Here is a 19,852-nt window from a genome sequence, read left to right as displayed (position 1 = left end):
GTGGCCATGTCCGCGTGCCCAGAGGTGCCAGGGCCAAAGGCACTCCCCCAGACCGCAGTCCCTGCGGGGGTCACCCTATTTGATGTAAGTTTTAGGAACCCCCACTTAAATTGACCACACGTCACTTCCGGCAGGCAGGCCGGAAGTATTTCGATTGCCCCATGCCCAAGCCAAACCTCTTTCATCTGTATTCAATAAGGTTATGTCCTGTTTTTACCCAAAACCCAGTCTGATCGGTCTCTTTTTTATATGGGTTGGGGTATGGGAAGTCCGATGCCTGGTTCTGCAAATCCTCAGGAATATCACACCTTGACCTGCCTGAGCCACTATAACCCCACCTTATGTGTGACACATTTCTGACGTTTACAAAAGGGGATGTCCTTCTCCAGGAGGAAAGGCAAACCTTTTAAAGAGTGTGTTTTTCTTGGCTCTGGGTACTTCTTCACAGCAGCGGGGGGGGGGGGACTCTGTTGCAACAGATAATAAAAATCAGCCTTGCTTTCACAGGATTTCTGCCTCAGCTCATTAATCTCTGACTGATAGCGAACTTGGGGAGTTGGGCCATCAAAAAGCAGGCCCTTATTTTCTGGTAACAGTTTCTGTATATCTTTTTAAGTCATGTGTGCCACACCTTGTGTTCTCTTCAATTGTTATGGCGGTTGTTATGTACTGAGTTGAATAGGATCCAAAATGCAGCAGTCTGATTGGTCCTAGAACAATGCAGCAGTATGGTTGGTCTGCAGGAGCCACCCAATCCAGCTCCAGGTGGAAGTGAATCCGCAACCTGATTGGCCTACAGGAGAATCCCGGAATTAGCCAATCACGTGCGTCCCATTGTGTAAATAATGTATATAAAGCAGATATTTTGGGGAAACTTCCATTCCTCGCTACTATGAGCTGAATAAAGAGCATGAAATCCACACTCAACTCCGAGTATATTTCAGCGGTACTCTCCACTTACCTGTCTTGTATCTCATGGCAAATATCCAGACAATGAGCGTTAGCATTTCTTCTTGTGAAACTAACATCTCGTCAGCCTTCGTTTTGGTTTAGTTTTTATGTCTTAGTTATGTGAAGCTCTGTTTTGTTATTTGGGTTATATGGAATAGATAGATAGATAGATAGATAGATAGATAGATAGATATAGATATAGATATAGATATAGATATAGATATAGATATAGATATAGATATAGATATAGATATAGATAGATAGATAATCAGAGGTTTTGTAGATTAATTTGATTTTCCCATATTTACATATTGGGGTGGAGTGGAGCTATTCCTGAAGCAAGAATACTATTTCTACCAGAGCATTCCTTTGACCGAGACGATTATATGAACAAAGATAGAAAGCTTCCTCATTACCAAATGTTAGGTGTATGTCGGCGTGGTTGCTCGAGGGCGAACAGGCAAGACCCCCACTGCTCTTTTGAAGGCTTTATTATCGGTGCAAAAACATTCACAGTGCAGAACGACTCAATTCCATGTCTGCTCAGTCACTAGCGGAATCTGGGAGTGGGCGGTCCTTAAACTTTCCCCAGCAGAGCAGTCTCTTGACCCCCATCCTACGCCTCCCCTCTCGGCGCGTAAACCAACAGCACAGAGAGGGCGTGGGCAAAGGGGGACCTGCCCCCCCCCGCTTTGCGGCTCTCTCTAGCATCTTCCAAGCCCTGCACCCCTTCCCCACTGGAGGCGGGGCTTCCTTCCTCCGCAGAAGAAGAGCTGCTTCTCACGATCTTCGGAGGCTCCCTGTAACCGAACTGCCGTTCCACCTCTCGCCTCTGAGCTGATGGCAGTTCCCTGACACCAACAATGGAAGAATGGTTGCTAAAATTAACTGACTTAGCTTGAAGGAATGGGTTTCCCAAATCTAAAAAACCTGACTGTGTAGTCAGTCTGGAACGGGCCCCAAAATCTGCATTTTTCCTTCTCCAAGGGAGCATTTCTAAAATGCTTTAACTTGAGCTCTTGAGCCAAAACCCAGCTGTATAAACAAGTGTTCAAAGCGCTCTCCTTTATCAGTCTGTGACGACAATAGATGACCTTGGCTGTTCCAGTGGAGCAGGGATGGCACATCAGGGTCTTATCTTACATCCTGACCACACTCTGACGCACAGACCTAGTCCAGGAACAGCGCCAGGAGACCTTCTTACCCCAAGATAAGGAATACAGGAACAGGATCACCCTTATATGGTCAAGAGTACAGGAAGAGGAACACCCTTTTATGGTTAAGAGTACCGGAGCAGGAACATCTGTGATGTCAACCTGCGTGTATAAGCTGACGTGGTTGGATTCCTGGGGAAGGGGGGAGAGGGTGCCTGGAGGATATATATACTGCATGAAATTTCTCATTTCTTTGGACTTGCTGTGGACTGAGACCACACAAGTGCCTTTCTGCTGCTCCAGAGAGCAGAAATAAAGAACTCTTTCTTTGAACCAACCCTCGGTGTCATTTGACTTCCTTCCTCCCGTCTGGGAGCAACGCAGAGCCCACCAATCGGTAAAGTCTAATAAGGCTACAAGCTGAGATGACAATATTGACAGGAAAAGGTCATTGTTAACATTGACTAAATATTGGAAACCTCCCATAGACTATTTTTGTGAAAAAGAATATGAATAATGACATTTGGATCTGGGGATTGAAGATAATGTTTATAGAAAGTGGGGTTTTTTAGGTGTTATATCGGAGTGGATGAGGTGATTAGTATTTATTTATAGCAGACAGATGAAGAACTGGAACTGTATTTTTTCTATTGCCTCTTAAAAACTCTTTTCAGTCTCTTTTTTCTTCTCTCTCTTCCTTTTTTGCCATGTTTTTATCTTTCTTAGATGAATGTTGGACAAAAAAGATATTTGAGATTAAGTTTTGTATTTCTCTTTATAAACTCTAATAACATTTAGTTTAAAAAGAAAAGGGGGGGAAGCTGCCTGTACTCAGCATTTAGTTGTTAAAGTAAGGACCACACTTTTAACTGGGGGGGGGGCGGGTTTTGCTGGTGCTTCAAACCCTTGAGTACCCCCAGAAAAAAATGTCTGATTTCCACTATTTATTACCGTATTTTTCACTCCATAGGACGCACCGGACCATAGGACGCACCTTGTTTTAGAGGGGGAGAACAAGGGAAAAAAATACTCTCCCTATCTGCTCAGCGCCCCTTCAGCGAAGCGTCAGGAGATACAGAGCCCCTTCCATTTCTCCTCCCGCTTGGCTGAAGGGGCGCTGCGCAGCTCTCCCTCTCTGCTGAAGCCAGGAGAGTCTTGCTCTCCTGGCTTCAGCGAAAGGAACCTGAAGCCTGTGGAGCGCAGCGGGAACTCGCACTGCGCTCCACAGGCTTCAGGCGGCTATCCCTGAAGCCTGGAGAGCGAGAGGGGTCAGTACGCACCGCCCCCTCTCGCTCTCCAGGCTTCAGCGAAAGCAACACAAAGCCTCTGGAGCGCGGAGGGAGCACTCCCTCTGCGCTTCGGAGGCTTCGCATTGCTATCACTGAAGCCAAGGAGCCTGCATTCACTCTATAGGATGCACACACATTTCCCCTTAATTTTTGGAGGGGGGGAAGTGCATCCTATAGAGCAAAAAATATGGTACACATGTGTGTCACAGCAAGCCTATCTTAAAATAGGCGTGCCAACCTGCATGCAATGGTTAAAAAAAAAGGAACACCATTCTTAAGACAAGCCTGCTATCTGCTGTTTTATTAACTGGGGCATTTTTTGAGAGTCTTAAATCTTTTTTCTTTCTTCCTTTTAATGCATGCATTAGAGAAGTCACAATCAGAACAGACTCTCCCACATGTACTTTCCTTTCTAAACCCGTTGATGCCAGTGGCAGGAGGTACGGTGAATGGGTTGTGGGCGCAGGCTATCCTGCAGTTGTCAGAAGGCTGTAATTTGGCTATTTCACGTCCTCCCCTCTCTTGGAAGAGATAACTGGCGGGCGCGATGAAAGAAATGAAAAGGCCTGTTTGCTAACCACAACAGAGCTGCCATCTTTAATTCAGGACATGAGTTTCCTTCCTTTAAGAGCTCTGCCAAGGGCAGCTATTCCCATCCCAAGGATCTGCCTTGATAAGACAGCAGCCGTTATCAACCCTGCCCTGAAGGAAAATGGCAACTCTTCCTAGGCACCCATCACCTGGGACACAAATCTCTCTAACCAACTGATAATAGCAAACAACCTCTCAAACTCTCTTTGTTTCACGGAGCACAAAGAACAAGGCTTGGGTGGAATTGGATGTTTCTGTTCGTTCTGTGGCTAAGCAGACTTCTCCTGGAGTTGAACAATGGAATGAAAACCATTCTGCCTTCAGTAAGGTATTGGCCCAGTTTTCCCCAACTTTATGGTTCTTCAATGTCTATGTTCTCCTTACACACCCATTTATGTAGTTTGTGGCAGTAGTCGTCATTCCAGTTATATCCGCCAGATGACGGTACGATGGATGTGCAGTCTTTCTCCAGCGCTCCTTCATGCTCTGAGTAGCTGGGGTTGCCGAGAGACCAATATCTGGGAGCAAAAGGTGGAAAGACTTCTATTTATTATTATTATTATTATTATTATTATTATTATTATTATTATTATTATTTATACCCTGGCCTCCCCAGCCAAAACCAGGCTCAGGGCGGCTAACACCAGATATAAAACAATTGATTCAAATACAACTTTAAAACAAGATTAAAATACAACATTAAAACATTAACATACAGCCTCATTTCAATGGAAACTCAAATCAAAAACTTTTGGGGGATGAAAACGTCAAGTCTTCACCAAGGCTAACTATCCAGACTGGTCCTACGTGGGCCAGAAAAAAAGAAGTCCCCAAATAGGAGTTCAATCACAGAAGGAGAAAGCAAAAAGGAAAGAGGGGGAGGGGATCAAGTGGATTCCCAAAGGCCAGGCGGAACAACTCTGTCTCACAGGCCCTGCGGAAAGAAATCATATCCTGCAGGGCCCTGGTCTCATGAGACAGAGCGTTCCACCGGCTGGGGCCAGTGTTGAAAAGGCCCTGCCTCTGGTTGAGGCTAATCTAACTTCCTTAGGGCCCAGGACCTCTAGTGTGTTGCTATTTATGGACCTTAAGGTCCTCCGTGGGGCATACCAGGAGAGGCGGTCCCGTAGGTATGAGGGTACTAGGCCTAGGAGAGACAGAGAGAAGCTAGGTCTACCAAAGCAGAAGAATGAGGGTCCTGCACCACTTTTGAACTTGAGCAAACTTTAGAAGACTCACTGTGCTTTAGTTCTGGATCCATCTGTCCATTTCCAGTTGCCTTCCTCGTTTTCATCTGTAAGGCCAATCCAGGTAGGATCACTGAGCTGAGAGGTGAGGTAGTTCTGCAGGAGGAAGGAACAACCTCACATGACAAAATGCATAAATAAGCCACTTCTGGCGAACCAGAGCAGCGCACAGAAACGCCGTTTACCTTCCCGCCGGAGCAGTACCTATTTATCTACTTGCACTTTGATGTGCTTTCAAACTGCTAGGTGGGCAGGAACAGGGATCGAGCAACGGGAGCTCACCCCGTCGCAGGGATTCAAACCGCCAACCTTCTGATCGGCAAGTCCTAGGCTCTGTGGTTTAACCCACATCCTTAGTATATGGGTAGATGAGTCTTAAAAGCCCGGGACACAAATTTTCACTGCCCTCTAGTGGCTACAGACCCTCCAAGTGTCCCTATTTTCCAGGGACGTCCCTGATTTAGAGAAGCTATCCTGGTTTCTGATTTGATCCTATAATGTCCCAATTATCCCTGTTTTCATGGGAGAAATGCTGGAGGGCATGGAACTATTTGACTCTCAAGCCGTCTGAAGGCAATGCTATACAGTGGTACCTCTAGTTACAAACTTAATTCACTCTGGAGGTCTGTTCTTAACCTGAAACTGTTCTTAATTAGAGGTGTGCTACTGGGGCTCTTGCTGCTGTTCCCCCTGCACACGATTTCTATTCTCATCCTGGGGCAAAGTTCTCAACTTGAGGTAACTCTTCCAGGTTAGCGGAGTTTGTAACCTGAAGTGTTTGTAACCTGAGGTGTTTGTAACTCGAGGTACCACTGCATAGGGAAGTTTTTATTATTTTTTATTATGTTTTTATATATGTTGGAAGGGGACATGGGAGGTGCTGTGGTCTAAACCACAGAGCCTAGGGCTTGCAGATCAGAAGGTCGGCGATTCGAATCCCCGTGAAAGGGTGAGCTCCCGTTGCTCGGTCCCTGCTCCTGCCCACCTAGAAGTTCGAAAGCACATCAAAGTGCAAGTAGATAAATAGGTACCGCTCTGGTGGGAAGGTAAACAACGTTTCCGTGCGCTGCTCTGGTTCACCAGAAGCGGCTTAGTCATGCTGGCCACATGACCCGGAAGCTGTCTGCGGACAAACGCCAGCTCCCTCGGCCTATAGAGTGAGATGAATGCCGCAACCCTAGAGTCATCCGCAACTGGACCTAATGCTCAGGGGTACCTTTACCTTTACCTTAGTATGTTGGAAGCTGCCCAGAGTGGCTGGGGCAACCCAGTCAGATGGGAGGCGTATGAATAGGAAAATTATCTTTATGGAATGGGACGTCCCTATTTTCATTGGAGAAATGGTCGCTTGGGGGACTCATTTACCAGAAGCAATGTAAAGGTAAAAGGTAAAGGAACCCCTGACCATTAGGTCCAGTCGTGGCCGACTCTGGGGTTGCAGCGCTCATCTCACTTTATTGGCCAAGGGAGCCGGCGTACAGCTTCCGGGTCATGTGGCCAGCATGACTAAGCCGCTTCTGGCAAACCAGAGCAGCGCACGGAAACGGAGTGGTACCTATTTATCTACTTGCACTTTTCATGTGCTTTTGAACTGCTAGGTTGGCAGGAGCAGGGACCAAGCAATGGGAGCTTACCCCATCGTGGGGATTCGAACTGCCGACCTTCTGATCGGCAACTCTGGAAGTGTAAAAACGATTCAGATCAAAGGAAGCCTCCTGACGTATGTTTTGCTCTGGGAGGCTGAGTTTGGTCAAAATTCTAGTATACATTTTAGCCTTTTAAGACTCATCTACTCTTGTACTATCTGTAACCAAAGGGGCTCCTTTGTTGCCAGATGTGAAATACCTTGACCTTCCTGTTCTGGGTGCGTGTATGTTACATCCTCCTCACACAGCCCTAGAGCATCGCAAAGCAGCACGGGCTTGGCAGGGCAGCATGCTTTTTGCTTTGCGATGTTCCAGGGCTATGTGAGGAGGATGTAACATACATGTACCCAGAACAGAAAGGTGAAGGTATTGCCTTAGGGTGCTTGCCTGCCCAGCGGCAGAGCTAGCCGCTCGGGCACCCGGAGTGGCACACATGCCATGCACCCAGGAGCTGGGCAATCCGCTGGGGGATACGATCAGTGCTGCGGCGATCTGCCCTTGGGGGATTTTGTCAACCCCCCCTCAGGGATGACACCTGGGGCGGCCCGCCCCAACCGCCCCCAATTCCTCCGCCCCTGTGCCTGTTCACCCAAGGTGCCAACCAGGCACACAACACCGCTGAGTCTGGGGCTCTATTTTTTAACCTCTGGGGGTGTTCTGTTTTGTTTCTGAGCTTCTGGAGTGTGTGTGGTGTATTGTATTTATACACAGTGGTACCTCGGGTTACATACGCTTCAGGTTACATACGCTTCAGGTTACAGACTCCGCTAAACCAAAAATAGTGCTTCAGGTTAAGAACTTTGCTTCAGGATGAGAACAGAAATTGTGCTCCGGCAGCACAGCGGCAGCAGGAGGCCCCATTAGCTAAAGTGGTGCTTCAGGTTAAGAACAGTTTCAGGTTAAGAACGGACCTCTGGAACGAATTAAGTCCGTAACCCGAGGTACCAATGTAGATACATTTCTTTTTTTAATAGTTTCATGCAGTACTTTTTTTCTGTTGGGGTAGGCATACCCCTAAACATTTTGTGAATCAAAGTTTGGCCTCATTGAGGGGCAGTATTTCAATATGAGTAGGAAAATGAGAATAACCCTAAACATTTTTAAGGGGGGGGGAGCACTAGTTCCATGTCTTCCATCAAGCAAAAAATAACTGGAATATAAAGTAAGCTTTACGTTATGGGTTAGCATTCAAGCATCATAAATAAAGCACAGCCAATGCAAGGAGTTGCGCTTTGTGGTTCATGAAAAATTTGCATGTGAAAGTAAGAAGAACAGGGGTGGACAGAACAATACACTTTGAATTCCAAATATCAAGGGGTGAGGAGGGGGGAAAGAAACATATAAGACCTGCTCTTCGTCACTTAGGATGGAGGCCAAGTGGGAGTCTCTAGTCAGGCAGAAGCTCTCGGCGTCATGCCAGGTCTTTTCCTCATTAGAAATGTAGTAGAAACTCTTCCCAAAAAAATCCCAGCCACCAGCAGTCTTCGGTTTACCTTTCTTGAAGAGGTCTTCTGGGAGGAAAAGAAAGGCTTTTGAAATAGCAGGCATTGAACTGAGTATATGCTGGAAGGGCTTTTGAAATCTTGGTTTATTCATTCATAGAATCATGGAATTGTAGAGCTGGAAGGGACCCCAAGGGTCATCTAGTCCAACCCCCTGCAATGCAGGAATCTCAGCTAAATAATCCATGACCGATGGCCATTCAACCTCTGCTTTAAAACCTCCAAGGAAGGTCCACCACCACCCAAGGGAGACTGTTCCACTTTCTAACAGCTCTTACTGTCAGAAAGTTCTTCCTCATGTTTAGCCAGGATCTCCTTTTTTGTAACTTGAAGCCCTGGGTTCAAGTCCTACCCTCCAGAGCATGCTCCCTCTTCCATGTGACAGACCTTCAGATATTTGAAGGTGGCCATCGTATCTCCTCTCAGTCCATTGATAAAACAGACACAATGAGATAGGCTACTGGATAAGTCTTTCGTGGTTATTGTATTTTTGTTTGGGTTTAAAAACAAACAAAAAATATTTGAGCAAGGGGTTGACATCCCTGCTCAGGCCTTAGGCATTCTGGGTTACCTGAGGTTATTCTCATTCTGGACTCACAGCTGTCCATGGAGGCGCAGGTCAATTCTGTGTCCAGGGCAGCTGTCTCCCAGCTCCATCTGGTACGCAGGATGAGACCCTCCCTGCCCACAGACTGTTTCTCCAGAGTGGTGCATGCTCTAGTTATCTCCCGCTTGGACTACTGCAATGCGCTGTATGTGGGGCTACATTTGAAGGTGACCCAGAAACTACAACTAATCCAGAATGTAGCAGCCAGACTGGTGACTGGGAGTGGCAGCCGAGACCACATAACACCAATCTTCAAAGACCTACATTGGCTCCCAGTACGTTTCCAAGCACAATTCAAAGTGTTGGTGCTGACCTTTAAAGCCCTAAACAGCCTCGGTCCTGTATACCGGAAGGAGCGTCTCCACCCCCATCGTTCTGCCCAGACACTGAGGTCCAGCGCCGAGGGCCTTCTGGCGGTTCCCTCACTGCAAGAAGCCAAATTACAGGGAACCCAGGCAGAGGGCCTTCTCGGTGGTGGCGCCCGCCCTGTGGAACGCCCTCCCACCGGATGTCAAAGAGAAGAACAACTACGAGACTTTTAGAAGACATCTGAAGGCAGCCCTGTTTAGGGAAGCTTTTAATGTTTAACAGACCACTATATTTTAATACTCTGTTGGAAGCCGCCCAGAGTGGCTGGGGAAGCCCAGCCAAATGGGCGGGGTATAAATAATAAATTCTATTCTTCTATTCTATTCTGAGATTGGTGAAGAATGTCTCCCTGGTGCTCTCAGGACAAGGCTTCTCAAACCGTGGGCCAGGGCCCACCAGTAGAACTTGGACCACTCTTAGGTGGACCTCTCTGCCACAGTCTGCCCAGTGCCTCCTCACTCACCTGCTCCACTCATTGTCTGGACCAAGCCAGCACTATAATCCCTGTGAAGGTGGCTGGGCGACAGAGACGTTCAAGGATGGAAAGAAGGTCTACCTCATTGGTGGGGAAAAGGCCAGAGGAAGTGTTGAAGGAAATTAGAAAGTGAGCTGAAAGTAGGCGCTGGTGGTATTAATACAGTGGTACCTTGGTTTACAACCATAATCCGTTCCAGAGGTCCGTTTGTAAACCAAAGCAGGTTGTAACCCAAGGCGCGCCAATGGGGCCTCCCAAAAAAATTTGTTCGTACTCAAAAAAAAAAAAAATGAGTTGTAATCCAAAAAAAGTTTGCAAACTGGGACACGCACTGTCGGACTTGCGTTCGACTGAGCTCCTCCGACGTGGTTAACGACTTGAGCCTTTGATGACGCTTCAAGCATGTTTCCCCTTTATGCAGAGTATCCAGCACAGGGAAGGAGCCGAGATAGTATGAGCTACATGGCTAAAGAGCGTTTTATTCCTAACTACACAGACAGAAAATAAAATATATCCTCTCTCTGTGAGAGCAGAGAGCAACCGAGCAACAAAGGAACAGGAAACCAGTAACATCACATCCGTCTCCTGTCTTCCGTGAGAATTCCAACAGCCTGGAATCTCTGGAATGCAAAACAGAGTCTTGTGACTCCAAGAGCACTGCACAGTGGCAACACGCAGAAACTAGCACGCACTTCCGGGTTTGACGTGTTTGTAATCCAAAACGTATGCAAACCAGACTGTTTGTAAACCAAGGCACCACGGGAAATAGAGAGAAATGAGCTAAGAGATGGAAGCTGCTACAGGAGGACAAAGTGAAAGTGAAAGGACCAGGAAGGAAGAATGAAACAAACGGGCAGTATGGGGTCGATGGGAGTAAGGTACCATTTAAGGGTGAAAGAGTGGGAGAGGTTACCCAGGGTTTGGATCTCCTAGAACGAAGGTTAGTGGAGACTGCTCTATCTTTATGGCATATAGTTTTATTTACACATATATACAACAAAGGTCTGAATAGTTAAAGCTATGGTTTTCCCAGTAGTGATGTATGAAAGTGAGAGCCGGACCATAAAGAAGGCTGATCGCCAAAGAATTGATGCTTTTGAATTCTGGTGCTGGAGGAGACTCTTGAGAGTCCCATGGACTGCAAGAAGATCAAACCGATCCATTCTGAAGGAAATCAGCCCTGATTGCTCACTGGAAGGACAGATCCTGAAGCTGAGGCTCCAAGACTTTGGCCACCTCAGGAGAAGAGAAGACTCCCTGGAAAAGACCCTGATGTTGGGAAAGATTGAGGGCACAAGGAGAAGAGGACGGCAGAGGACGAGATGGTTGGACAGTGTTCTCGAAGCTACCAGCATGAGTTTGACCAAACTGCGGGAGGCAGTGGAAGACAGGAGGGCCTGGCGTGCTCTGGTCCAGGGGGTCACGAAGAGTCGGACACGACTAAAGGACTAAACAACAACAACCTGAGCACAAGGCTGAGGGGCTCACAGCATTAGTACTAACACGGCTCAGCCTGTAGAGTGTGAGACACTTACTCTCAGGGTTGTGGGTTTGAGCCCCACGTTGGGCAAAAGATTGCTACATTGACTAGACGACCCTGATGGTCCCTTCCAGCTCTATAGTTCTATTGTTCTAGTGCAAAATCTCTTGCCTCTTCTGCATCTCTAGCTTCTAGCCTGCTTTCTCCTCAGCCACACACAATACACTCCTGTTGTTCTCTCCACCTGACAGTTGGGGAAGGGGAAACCAACCCATTAATGGGGGGGGGCACTATCACTTAATTGTAGCTCTGGCAGCATAGCCCATTCTTTTGGGATGCAGATAAGGACACTTATGTGGCCAGGTAAGGCCATTGTCTGACCCATTCAACAAACTCCTCTTGTCATATTCTAACCTCACTGGCTGCAACACCCCAAGTATCAGAAGAGACTTGGCATAATTCAGACTGACATAGACACACACACACACACAACCCTGCAACAAAAAACAAACAGATGAGACCTTGGAACAGTTCCTTTCCTGAGCATCTTAGAAGGCCCATGGGGGAGAAAAATATCACTGCAAACTGGACTTAAGACTTTACAGGGGTCTTTCAAATCTTCTAGTTATTAATCCCCAATAGAGTTTGGTTCCCGAGTCCACCGTAAACTCTGATTATTATCATCACTTAACTTTCATGTAAGGTATTCTTCAATTGTGGTGACAGTTAACGGGCTGCCATTCTCCCATGCTGTAATCAGAGCGTGTGACAGACAAACTTCAACTCACATATATTTGCTCGCCCTTGTATTTTCAAGATGTGTCAGATTTAGACATTTATTTGTTAAATTATAATTTTCATTTTACAACAAACAAAAGTGAAATCCCTTAAAAAGCAACTTATTACATGCGTCCTATTTCAACACCCCTCCCCCTCTTTCTGCGGTTCCTTATGTTTATGATATTTTTACTGCATTTCCGAATTAAACCTATTTATTATTTATCCAATATAGCCAATGTATATTTTATATCACTGCACGTTTTTACATTAATCCTGCTAATGTCTTGATCTGTTTACAATAATCTGGTAACATATTTGATAAACTATTTCCATTCTTTATTTTAAAAAACTTTGTCATCTTGGTTTCTTATTCTTCCAGTAAGTTTTTCCATTTCTGCATAGTCCAGTAGTTTCTGTTTCCATTCCTCTTTAGTCAGAACATTTCCTTCTTTCCATCTTTGGGCACATATCATTCGAGCAGCCGTGGTCGCATACATAAATACATTTTTACATTATTTAGGTAACACTAGTCCCATAATTCCCAAAAGTAAGGCCTCTGGGTTCTTAACAAAAGTTATCTTAAACATCTTTTTCCATTCATTCATATTTAGACATTTAGATACTTACTGTACTTTCCTTTCCGTGCTTGGAAGGTCTTTTCCGATTGTTCTATTTTTGCTGGCAACTTTGCCACTTCTTCTGCTAAAGCTATGGCTGAAAACATTCTTAGAGTTAGGAGTTTATTTTTTGCTATCACCAGCCTATATACACAGATGCATTTTCTAGTTTATTTAAATACCCTGTCTTCCTATTTCACAATGTAGGGTGCCCAAGGGAGTCAACAAGTCAGGTATAAAACAAAACACCATACCCCGCCCCCGGAAAAACAACAACAATGCACAACCCTCCCCCCTCCTCATAAAACTAAAACCATTAAGTGCTAAAATTAAAAAATTGCCCAGTAGCACCTTAGAGACCAACTAAGTTTGTTCTGGTATACGCGTTCGTGTGCATGCACACTTCTTCAGATACACTGCAGTGCATGCACACAAAAGCTTATACCCAGAACAAACTTAGTTGGTCTCTAAGGTGCTACTGGACAATTAAAAATATATATATTTATTTCAACTGCGTCAGACCAACACGGCTACCTACCTGAACCATTAAGTGCTGAAAGCAATGTCTGCAACAGCAAGAAAATTATCGTAGAAGCCAGAATGAATATTAGATAAGGGGAGCAAGCAAGTTGTTCTTTTCTTCTTTAAATTACAAACTTTATAGAATTTTTTTTAAAAAAACAATCTTTAAACAATTACCAAGCATAAAGTGCTGCCTTCCAGGATGAATGCAGGTGTTAAGCCTTGACCCACATGTCACCATGGGAAATCTTTTATATTACTGATTATACCTGAAGGAGCGTCTCCACCCCCATCATTCTGCCCAGACACTGAGGTCCAGCGCCGAGGGCCTTCTGGCGGTTCCGTCACAGCGAGAAGCCAAGTTACAAGGAACCAGGCAGAGGGCCTTCTCGGTGGTGGCGCCTGCCCTGTGGAACACCCTCCCAGCAGATGTCAAAGAGAAGAACAACTACCAGACTTTTAGAAAACATCTGAAGGCAGCCCTGTTTAGGGAAGCTTTTAATGTTTAACAGACCACTGTTTTTATATATATATATACATTTTTTTAGACCAATGTATTTTAATACTTTGTTGGAAGCCGCCCAGAGTGGCTGGGGAAACCCAGCCAGATGGGCAGGGTGTACATAATAAATTCTATTCTATTCTATCCTATTCTATTCTGTTAAATCCACATCGTGCACTTCAATTTAAAGCACTAGGATAATTTCTCCCTAGTGAGATGGGAGAGTACAGTATTATTGTTACTAAATGATATAAATTGAGACTATAGGGAGCCAATCCTATATTTCTACGTTATTCCTTTCTATGTTATTCCTATGTTATTCCTCGGCAGCTAAAAAGCCAATGCAATTCTGGGCTGCATCAATAGGAGTATAGCATCTAGATCAAGGGAAGTAATAGTGCCACTGTATTCTGCTCTGGTCAGACCTCACCTGGAGTACTGTGTCCAGTTCTGGGCACCACAGTTCAAGAAGGACACTGACAAACTGGAACGTGTCCAGAGGAGGGCAACCAAAATGGTCAGAGGCCTGGAAACGATGCCTTATGAGGAACGGCTAAGGGAGCTGGGCATGTTTAGCCTGGAGAAGAGGAGGTTAAGGGGTGATATGATAGCCATGTTCAAATATATAAAAGGATGTCACATAGAGGAGGGAGAAAGGTTGTTTTCTGCTGCTCCAGAGAAGCGGACACGGAGCAATGGATCCAAACTACAAGAAAGAAGATTCCACCTAAACATTAGGAAGAACTTCCTGACAGTAAGAGCTGTTCGACAGTGGAATTTGCTGCCAAGGAGTGTGGTGGAGTCTCCTTCTTTGGAGGTCTTTAAGCAGAGGCTTGACAACCATATGTCAGGAGTGCTCTGATGGTGTTTCCTGCTTGGCAGGGGGTTGGACTCGATGGCCCTTGTGGTCTCTTCCAACTCTATGATTCTATGATTCCTTTTATCACCCTCTGATGGTGAGTTTGGCATTCCATAACTGTTACTATATTTCACACATACTGGTTGCAAATTTCTGTGGTGAGAGAGGGTGCTTTTGCCCCCAGCTGGAAGCAACTACTTGTCTCCCTGCTGTCATAAGAAAGAAGACTAACTCTTTATGTTTGCCACTTGCTTTGATATTGTTTTCTTTTGACAGCAGGGCTAACATGGGATCGGGTACAAGATGTTGCCCCTTAAGGATGACAACAACAAAATTTGGATCCAGAAACCTTTAAGCAGCGGAGAGTCTCAGCACATGTGGAGGATTGTGCCTTTAAGATTACATCCTCTCCATCTTCAGAAGACTCTTCCATTTTCTTTTCTTTCTTCTGAGATTTTAAAAATGGGCAGCTGTTTTTAAACCAATGAGAAATGAACCAGTCTTTCTGTTCCACTTACGAGACGTGTGAGCGATCTTCGGATTCCTGAGCCCGTCTGCCATATTGACCCTCAGTTTTTTCATCGGTATTAGAAGTGGGTTTTCGGAATCTGTGATCAACTTGATATCTAAAGTTGTTGAAACAAGGGAGGGTGCTTAGATTTCCAGCTGCCTAATATCTGCTTACTTATTAATAATGTCTGTACATTATTAGGACAAAATTCCCATGACAAAATTCTCAGGCTGGCTTATAAAAAATAAGAATGAAGCAATCTCAATAAAGCTTTATGGTATTCCAGTCTGGCTGCCAGGGTTTACCCAGTTGGTAGAACAAGTGCAGGCAGCTTTCCTCTTCAAGATTTTTACTGTCTCACGCTGTGTACCCTTTGCAGCCTTGTGTCTAGAGGGAGGTCAACACAAGGTAGAGACTGTCGCCTGGTTGAGATTTCTTCTATGCTGGTTAAACATCTGCCTTACATCAGATAAAGATCCTTTCCTCAGCAAAGTCTTGTCAGACCCCTTTCTTTCCCCAGGGCTACTACAGTTTAACAAGAAGGTACAGCAACTTGGGCTGTCAGTGGAACTTTTGCAATCGATGTCCCTACCATCTGCCAAGGCTATAATAAAAACTAGGTTGTGGGATATTGAACGCCAAGAACTAACAGTGGCAGCAGAGAAAACATGTTTCCCTCTTTATTTCCAACTTTCTTGGGCACATAAAACTAACCACAATTACCTTGAACCTCTGCTTAACCCTCAAGAAAGAAGGGCATTTTTGCTGGCCAGGTTTAATTCAAATCCATCAAACCTCCTTTGGGAAAGGTTCTCAGGCAGGGTGGAGGGAGAAAGAACTTGCCCAGGTGAAGACCACCTGGTGGAAACCCTTACAAATATGGTTCTCAGTTGTAAACTATATGCTGATCTCCATCAGCAATTTCTAGATCAACTCTGTATCCCCAAATGGAAACCAGAGTCGGAGGTCATACATTTTCTATTACTGAGGAATGATCAGGAGCTCACCAAGTTAGTGGCTAAATATTGCTTTTTGGCTTTTTGTTGAAAGCAATATACACACAGTTCCCTCACCACTATGCTCCCACTGCAAGGTACTTGCCTCCTCAAGAACACATGCTGAGATGGAGGCCCTACAGAAAGACTGGCACAAGCTGAGGAAAGTCTGGGCTTCAGCCAGTGGAAGTTCCACCCAGGGACAGGTGTCCATTCACCAGCCACGAGGAGAAGGAGGCACCGTCACAGCCCCAAAGACCTGGCCTAGGTGCAGCTCACCTCCCCATGGCTCCAGAAGGCAGCAGCCACACAGCCTTGGTGAGGGAACCAGGTTGCGCCCCCTCAGAATTCTGCACCCGGGGCCATGTCACCTCTCTCCACCCCACACTATGCCACTGTGTTTTCGCCAGGTGTCTCAAAGAAGATGGTAAAGGTAAAGGGACCCCTGACCATTGGGTCCAGTCGCAGACGACTCTGGAGTTGCAGCGCTCATCTCGCTCTACTGGCCGAGGGAGCCAGCGTACAGCTTCCAGGTCACGTGGCCAGCATGACTAAGCCACTTCTGGCGAACCAGAGCAGCGCACGGAAACGCCGTTTATCTTCCCGCCAGAGCGGTACCTATTTATTTACTTGCACTTTGATGTGCTTTTGAACTGATAGGTTGGCAGGAGCAGGGACCAAGCAACAGGAGCTCATCCCATCTCGGGGATTCGAACCACCGACCTTCTGATTGGCAAGCCCTAAGCTCTGTGGTTTAACCCACAGCGCCACCCGTGTCCCTCAAAGAAGATGGTACCTGCCTAATATTAATAGGCGAGGAGATCCAAAGTTCAGGTGCCACCACGCTAAACAAGTGGCTTTTTACAAGTGCGGAAGGGGCACTGTGTGGCATTTGGAAACGTGCAAGTTCCAAAGATGGAAGTAAACTGGTGTCGGTATGTACGGAGTGAAGTAATGCCTCAGGTAAACTGATCCACCTTTTTTTGTGCGTGCCAAACACAGGCTGGTTTGTTTAATCCTCCTGCGGTGACTCTAGTGCGTGGCAAGAGAAAGCAGGCAGCGCAGCTTATGCAACAGAGGTTGCGCGGCAGCAGCTCAAGCTGTGTGGGATGTAAACACAGGAGCAGTCAATGACAACATTCCTAGAGTGTACATGTTAGAACATGGGGAGGGATGTCTGTCCAGCCAGCAGGTAAACTTCCTGGGGACGGACTTCCTCCGCATGTGACCAGAGGTGGGTGTGGCCTCACCTGTGCAGGTAAATGATAAAAGCACAGGGCAGGCAGCCATTCTCTCTCTTGCTCTCTCTGCCATCTTCCTTCGATGAGGAAACATCTAAGGATGCCATCTTGGCTCTCAGCCAAGAGAGGACAGGACTATCTTCCTATAAGATAGATTCTGAGTGTATTTCACCTTTTTAAGCGTGTCTGCCTTCTGGGATCACATTGTGAACAGAACGTGAGTAAACTCTTTTATAAAGACTGTGTCGTGTCTTGTATTTTAAGAGGGGACAAAGGGGAAATTACCAGAGTAATTGTTATAGAGGTTCTAGTGAACCTGTGCACACGTTATCGCTGCAAACTTGAAAGGGGAATGTTATAAACTCTGCTGATATTTTGGGAACTTGTTAGCACAAATTGGATTGGGATATAATCTCACAATATATCCTCTCCTGCACCCCAGAACATTCCCACAAGCTGGACTTACAGAGAACGAGCATAGTGAAGAAGCTGATAATGCAGATAGTTCCAAAGGTGGAATAGAATGTCCATTTGAGCTTCCCGGGAGGTGGTTTTGGTGGCTCCTCTGGCTTTTCCGGCGCTGCAGGTTTCTTTGGGGCCATGGCTAGAGAGACAAGCAGAAAGAAACACCCACAAAGAGACTAGCTCAAGAGGCAAGCTCACCATCAAGCCTCAAACACATAGGCACCGTCTATGCAGGGCCATGGGCGCCCAGGCACCAGCAAAGTTCTACATCCCAGCGCACGCACGCGGCCTCCCGGAGGTGCATCTCTGGCAGCCAGCACCACACGCTGGGCATATCTGTGCGGTCAGTGGGTGGCCCTAGCACCCCCAGGAGGATCATCACCCCAGGGGTGCGAGCGCCACCCCCCGGGGGGGTACAAACGCCTCCCGCTGGCCGGGTGCATCCCCGGCGGCCAGCACCACACGCCAGGCGTATTTGCGCAATCAGTGGGCAGATTTTTGTGACGATCGTGAAAATCCCCCCGCCAGGGGTGTGAGCACCGCCACACCAATCTGCCCAGGGGATTTTGTCACACACACATCCCAGCATGACACCCGGGGCCGACCGCACCCCCCGCACCTCCCTTGTGATGCCCCTGGCCATCAATAGCCCTCTCTTGCATGAATTTCTCTTATCTCTTTTAAAGTCATCCAAGTAAAGTCATTAAAGTGGCAGGGAGTTCCATAGTTTAACTATGCACTGTGTGAAGAAGAACTTCCTTTTAATCTTCAAACATTTAGCTTCATTGAATACCCACAAGTTCTGGAGACTATCTACTGATTATATGAAGAAATATTATAAGCAGACAATTAGTCTAGCAGGATGGTAATATTTTCAGCAGTGTAAGTTAGAACTAGAGTTAACGGGGAAAGCAGAGAAAGACTGGGGAAACTAAGAAGACGTGAGAGGAAGTGGAAGTTAAAAGGAACCATGTATTGAGAGGAAGGGAAGTCTGACAACGACTGTATTTTTTTTTAATGTAATAGAATATGTAATAATACATATAATAATATGTAATTATTTTCAGGTTTTTTGTGTGTTTTTTTCCTTGCATTGTAATGTATCAGAACTGGAAATAAAATAATAATAATAATAATAATAATAATAATAATAATAATAATAATAATAATAATAATATATTTCAGTCTTTTAAATTTATCTGTGAGAAGGGGCGATTGTTGTGTTGTTGTTTTGCTTTAATTCTTTATTGTGTTTTATCTTGTATTTTATTCCATGAACCACTCTGAGATCTTTCAATGAAGGGCAGTACATAATTTAAAAAAAAATAAAATGCCCATGAGTTTTAGCATTATGAGAGAGGGAGTTGGAAAACTTTTTTCTATCCACTTTCTCCATGCCGTGCAAAATTTTATGAACTTCTATCACGTCACAACTCAATCGCCTTTTCTCGAAATTAGAAAGTCCCAAATGCTGCAGCCTTTTTCATTGATCATTTTGGGTTGCCCTTTTCTGAGCCTTTTCCAATCCTACAAAGCCACTTCCAAGCTGGAGAGGAGGTGGGGTTGCAGGCCCACGCCCTCCCCACGCACGCAGGGGCATGACCTGGATCATTTAAGGCTGGCGCACATGGGGACTTTCCTCTCTTCCCCGTTCCAGCTGCTTCTGTTTCCCACCCCGCCCTCCCTTAGGTTTAGCTCTCTGACCTGGCTATGGACTCCGGCTGGTCGCCGCAAGGGGCCTGGTAGGAATTTTTCCACTTGGCAAATTCACCAGCCATTTGGTTTTTCACCTACCTCATAGCAAATTGTCACAACTCTCCCAGTATTGGCGGTTAGGCATTGGTAGGGTTATTGTTATGCAAATGAAGGGGGAGGAAGCGCCATCACCTTCCCCCAAGGCAAAGGGTAGTCTGGTAAAGGACTCTGGGGGGCGTTGCCCTGTCCGAAGCCTATGGAGGTGTGGGCCTAAGGCACGCCCCCGAGCGGTGACACCCAGGGGATCCTAGTTCACATACTTCAGCAGGACTCCCCCAACTGGTGGTTAACCCT

General features: G+C 46.1%; 1 protein-coding gene across 2 annotated transcripts; it reads right to left on the bottom strand.

Annotated features, from left to right (window-relative positions):
* Window positions 1–3,514: 3,514 nt before the first annotated feature.
* Window positions 3,515–19,780, bottom strand: LOC114604564 (uncharacterized). 2 transcript variants are annotated; one of them, XM_028744788.2, is made up of 7 exons: window positions 19,598–19,780; window positions 17,805–17,942; window positions 15,110–15,217; window positions 12,719–12,805; window positions 8,226–8,389; window positions 5,225–5,328; window positions 3,515–4,503 (listed from the first exon to the last, which is right to left on the bottom strand). In XM_028744788.2, the coding sequence occupies exons 2-7, from the start codon at window positions 17,938–17,940 to the stop codon at window positions 4,338–4,340; spliced, it is 765 nt and encodes a 254-aa protein (XP_028600621.1). In that variant the 5' UTR covers window positions 17,941–17,942; window positions 19,598–19,780; the 3' UTR covers window positions 3,515–4,337. The 2 variants fall into 2 exon arrangements, with proteins under 2 accessions (XP_028600621.1, XP_077790724.1); XM_077934598.1 differs by having other exon boundaries at window positions 19,508–19,602.
* Window positions 19,781–19,852: the final 72 nt, after the last annotated feature.

The sequence above is a fragment of the Podarcis muralis genome, chromosome 9 (assembly GCF_964188315.1).
Source record: "Podarcis muralis chromosome 9, rPodMur119.hap1.1, whole genome shotgun sequence".
NCBI classification, from domain to species: Eukaryota; Metazoa; Chordata; class Lepidosauria; order Squamata; family Lacertidae; genus Podarcis; species Podarcis muralis.
Note: the sequence above shows the minus strand (reverse complement) of the source record. Positions and strands in the feature narration are given on the sequence as shown.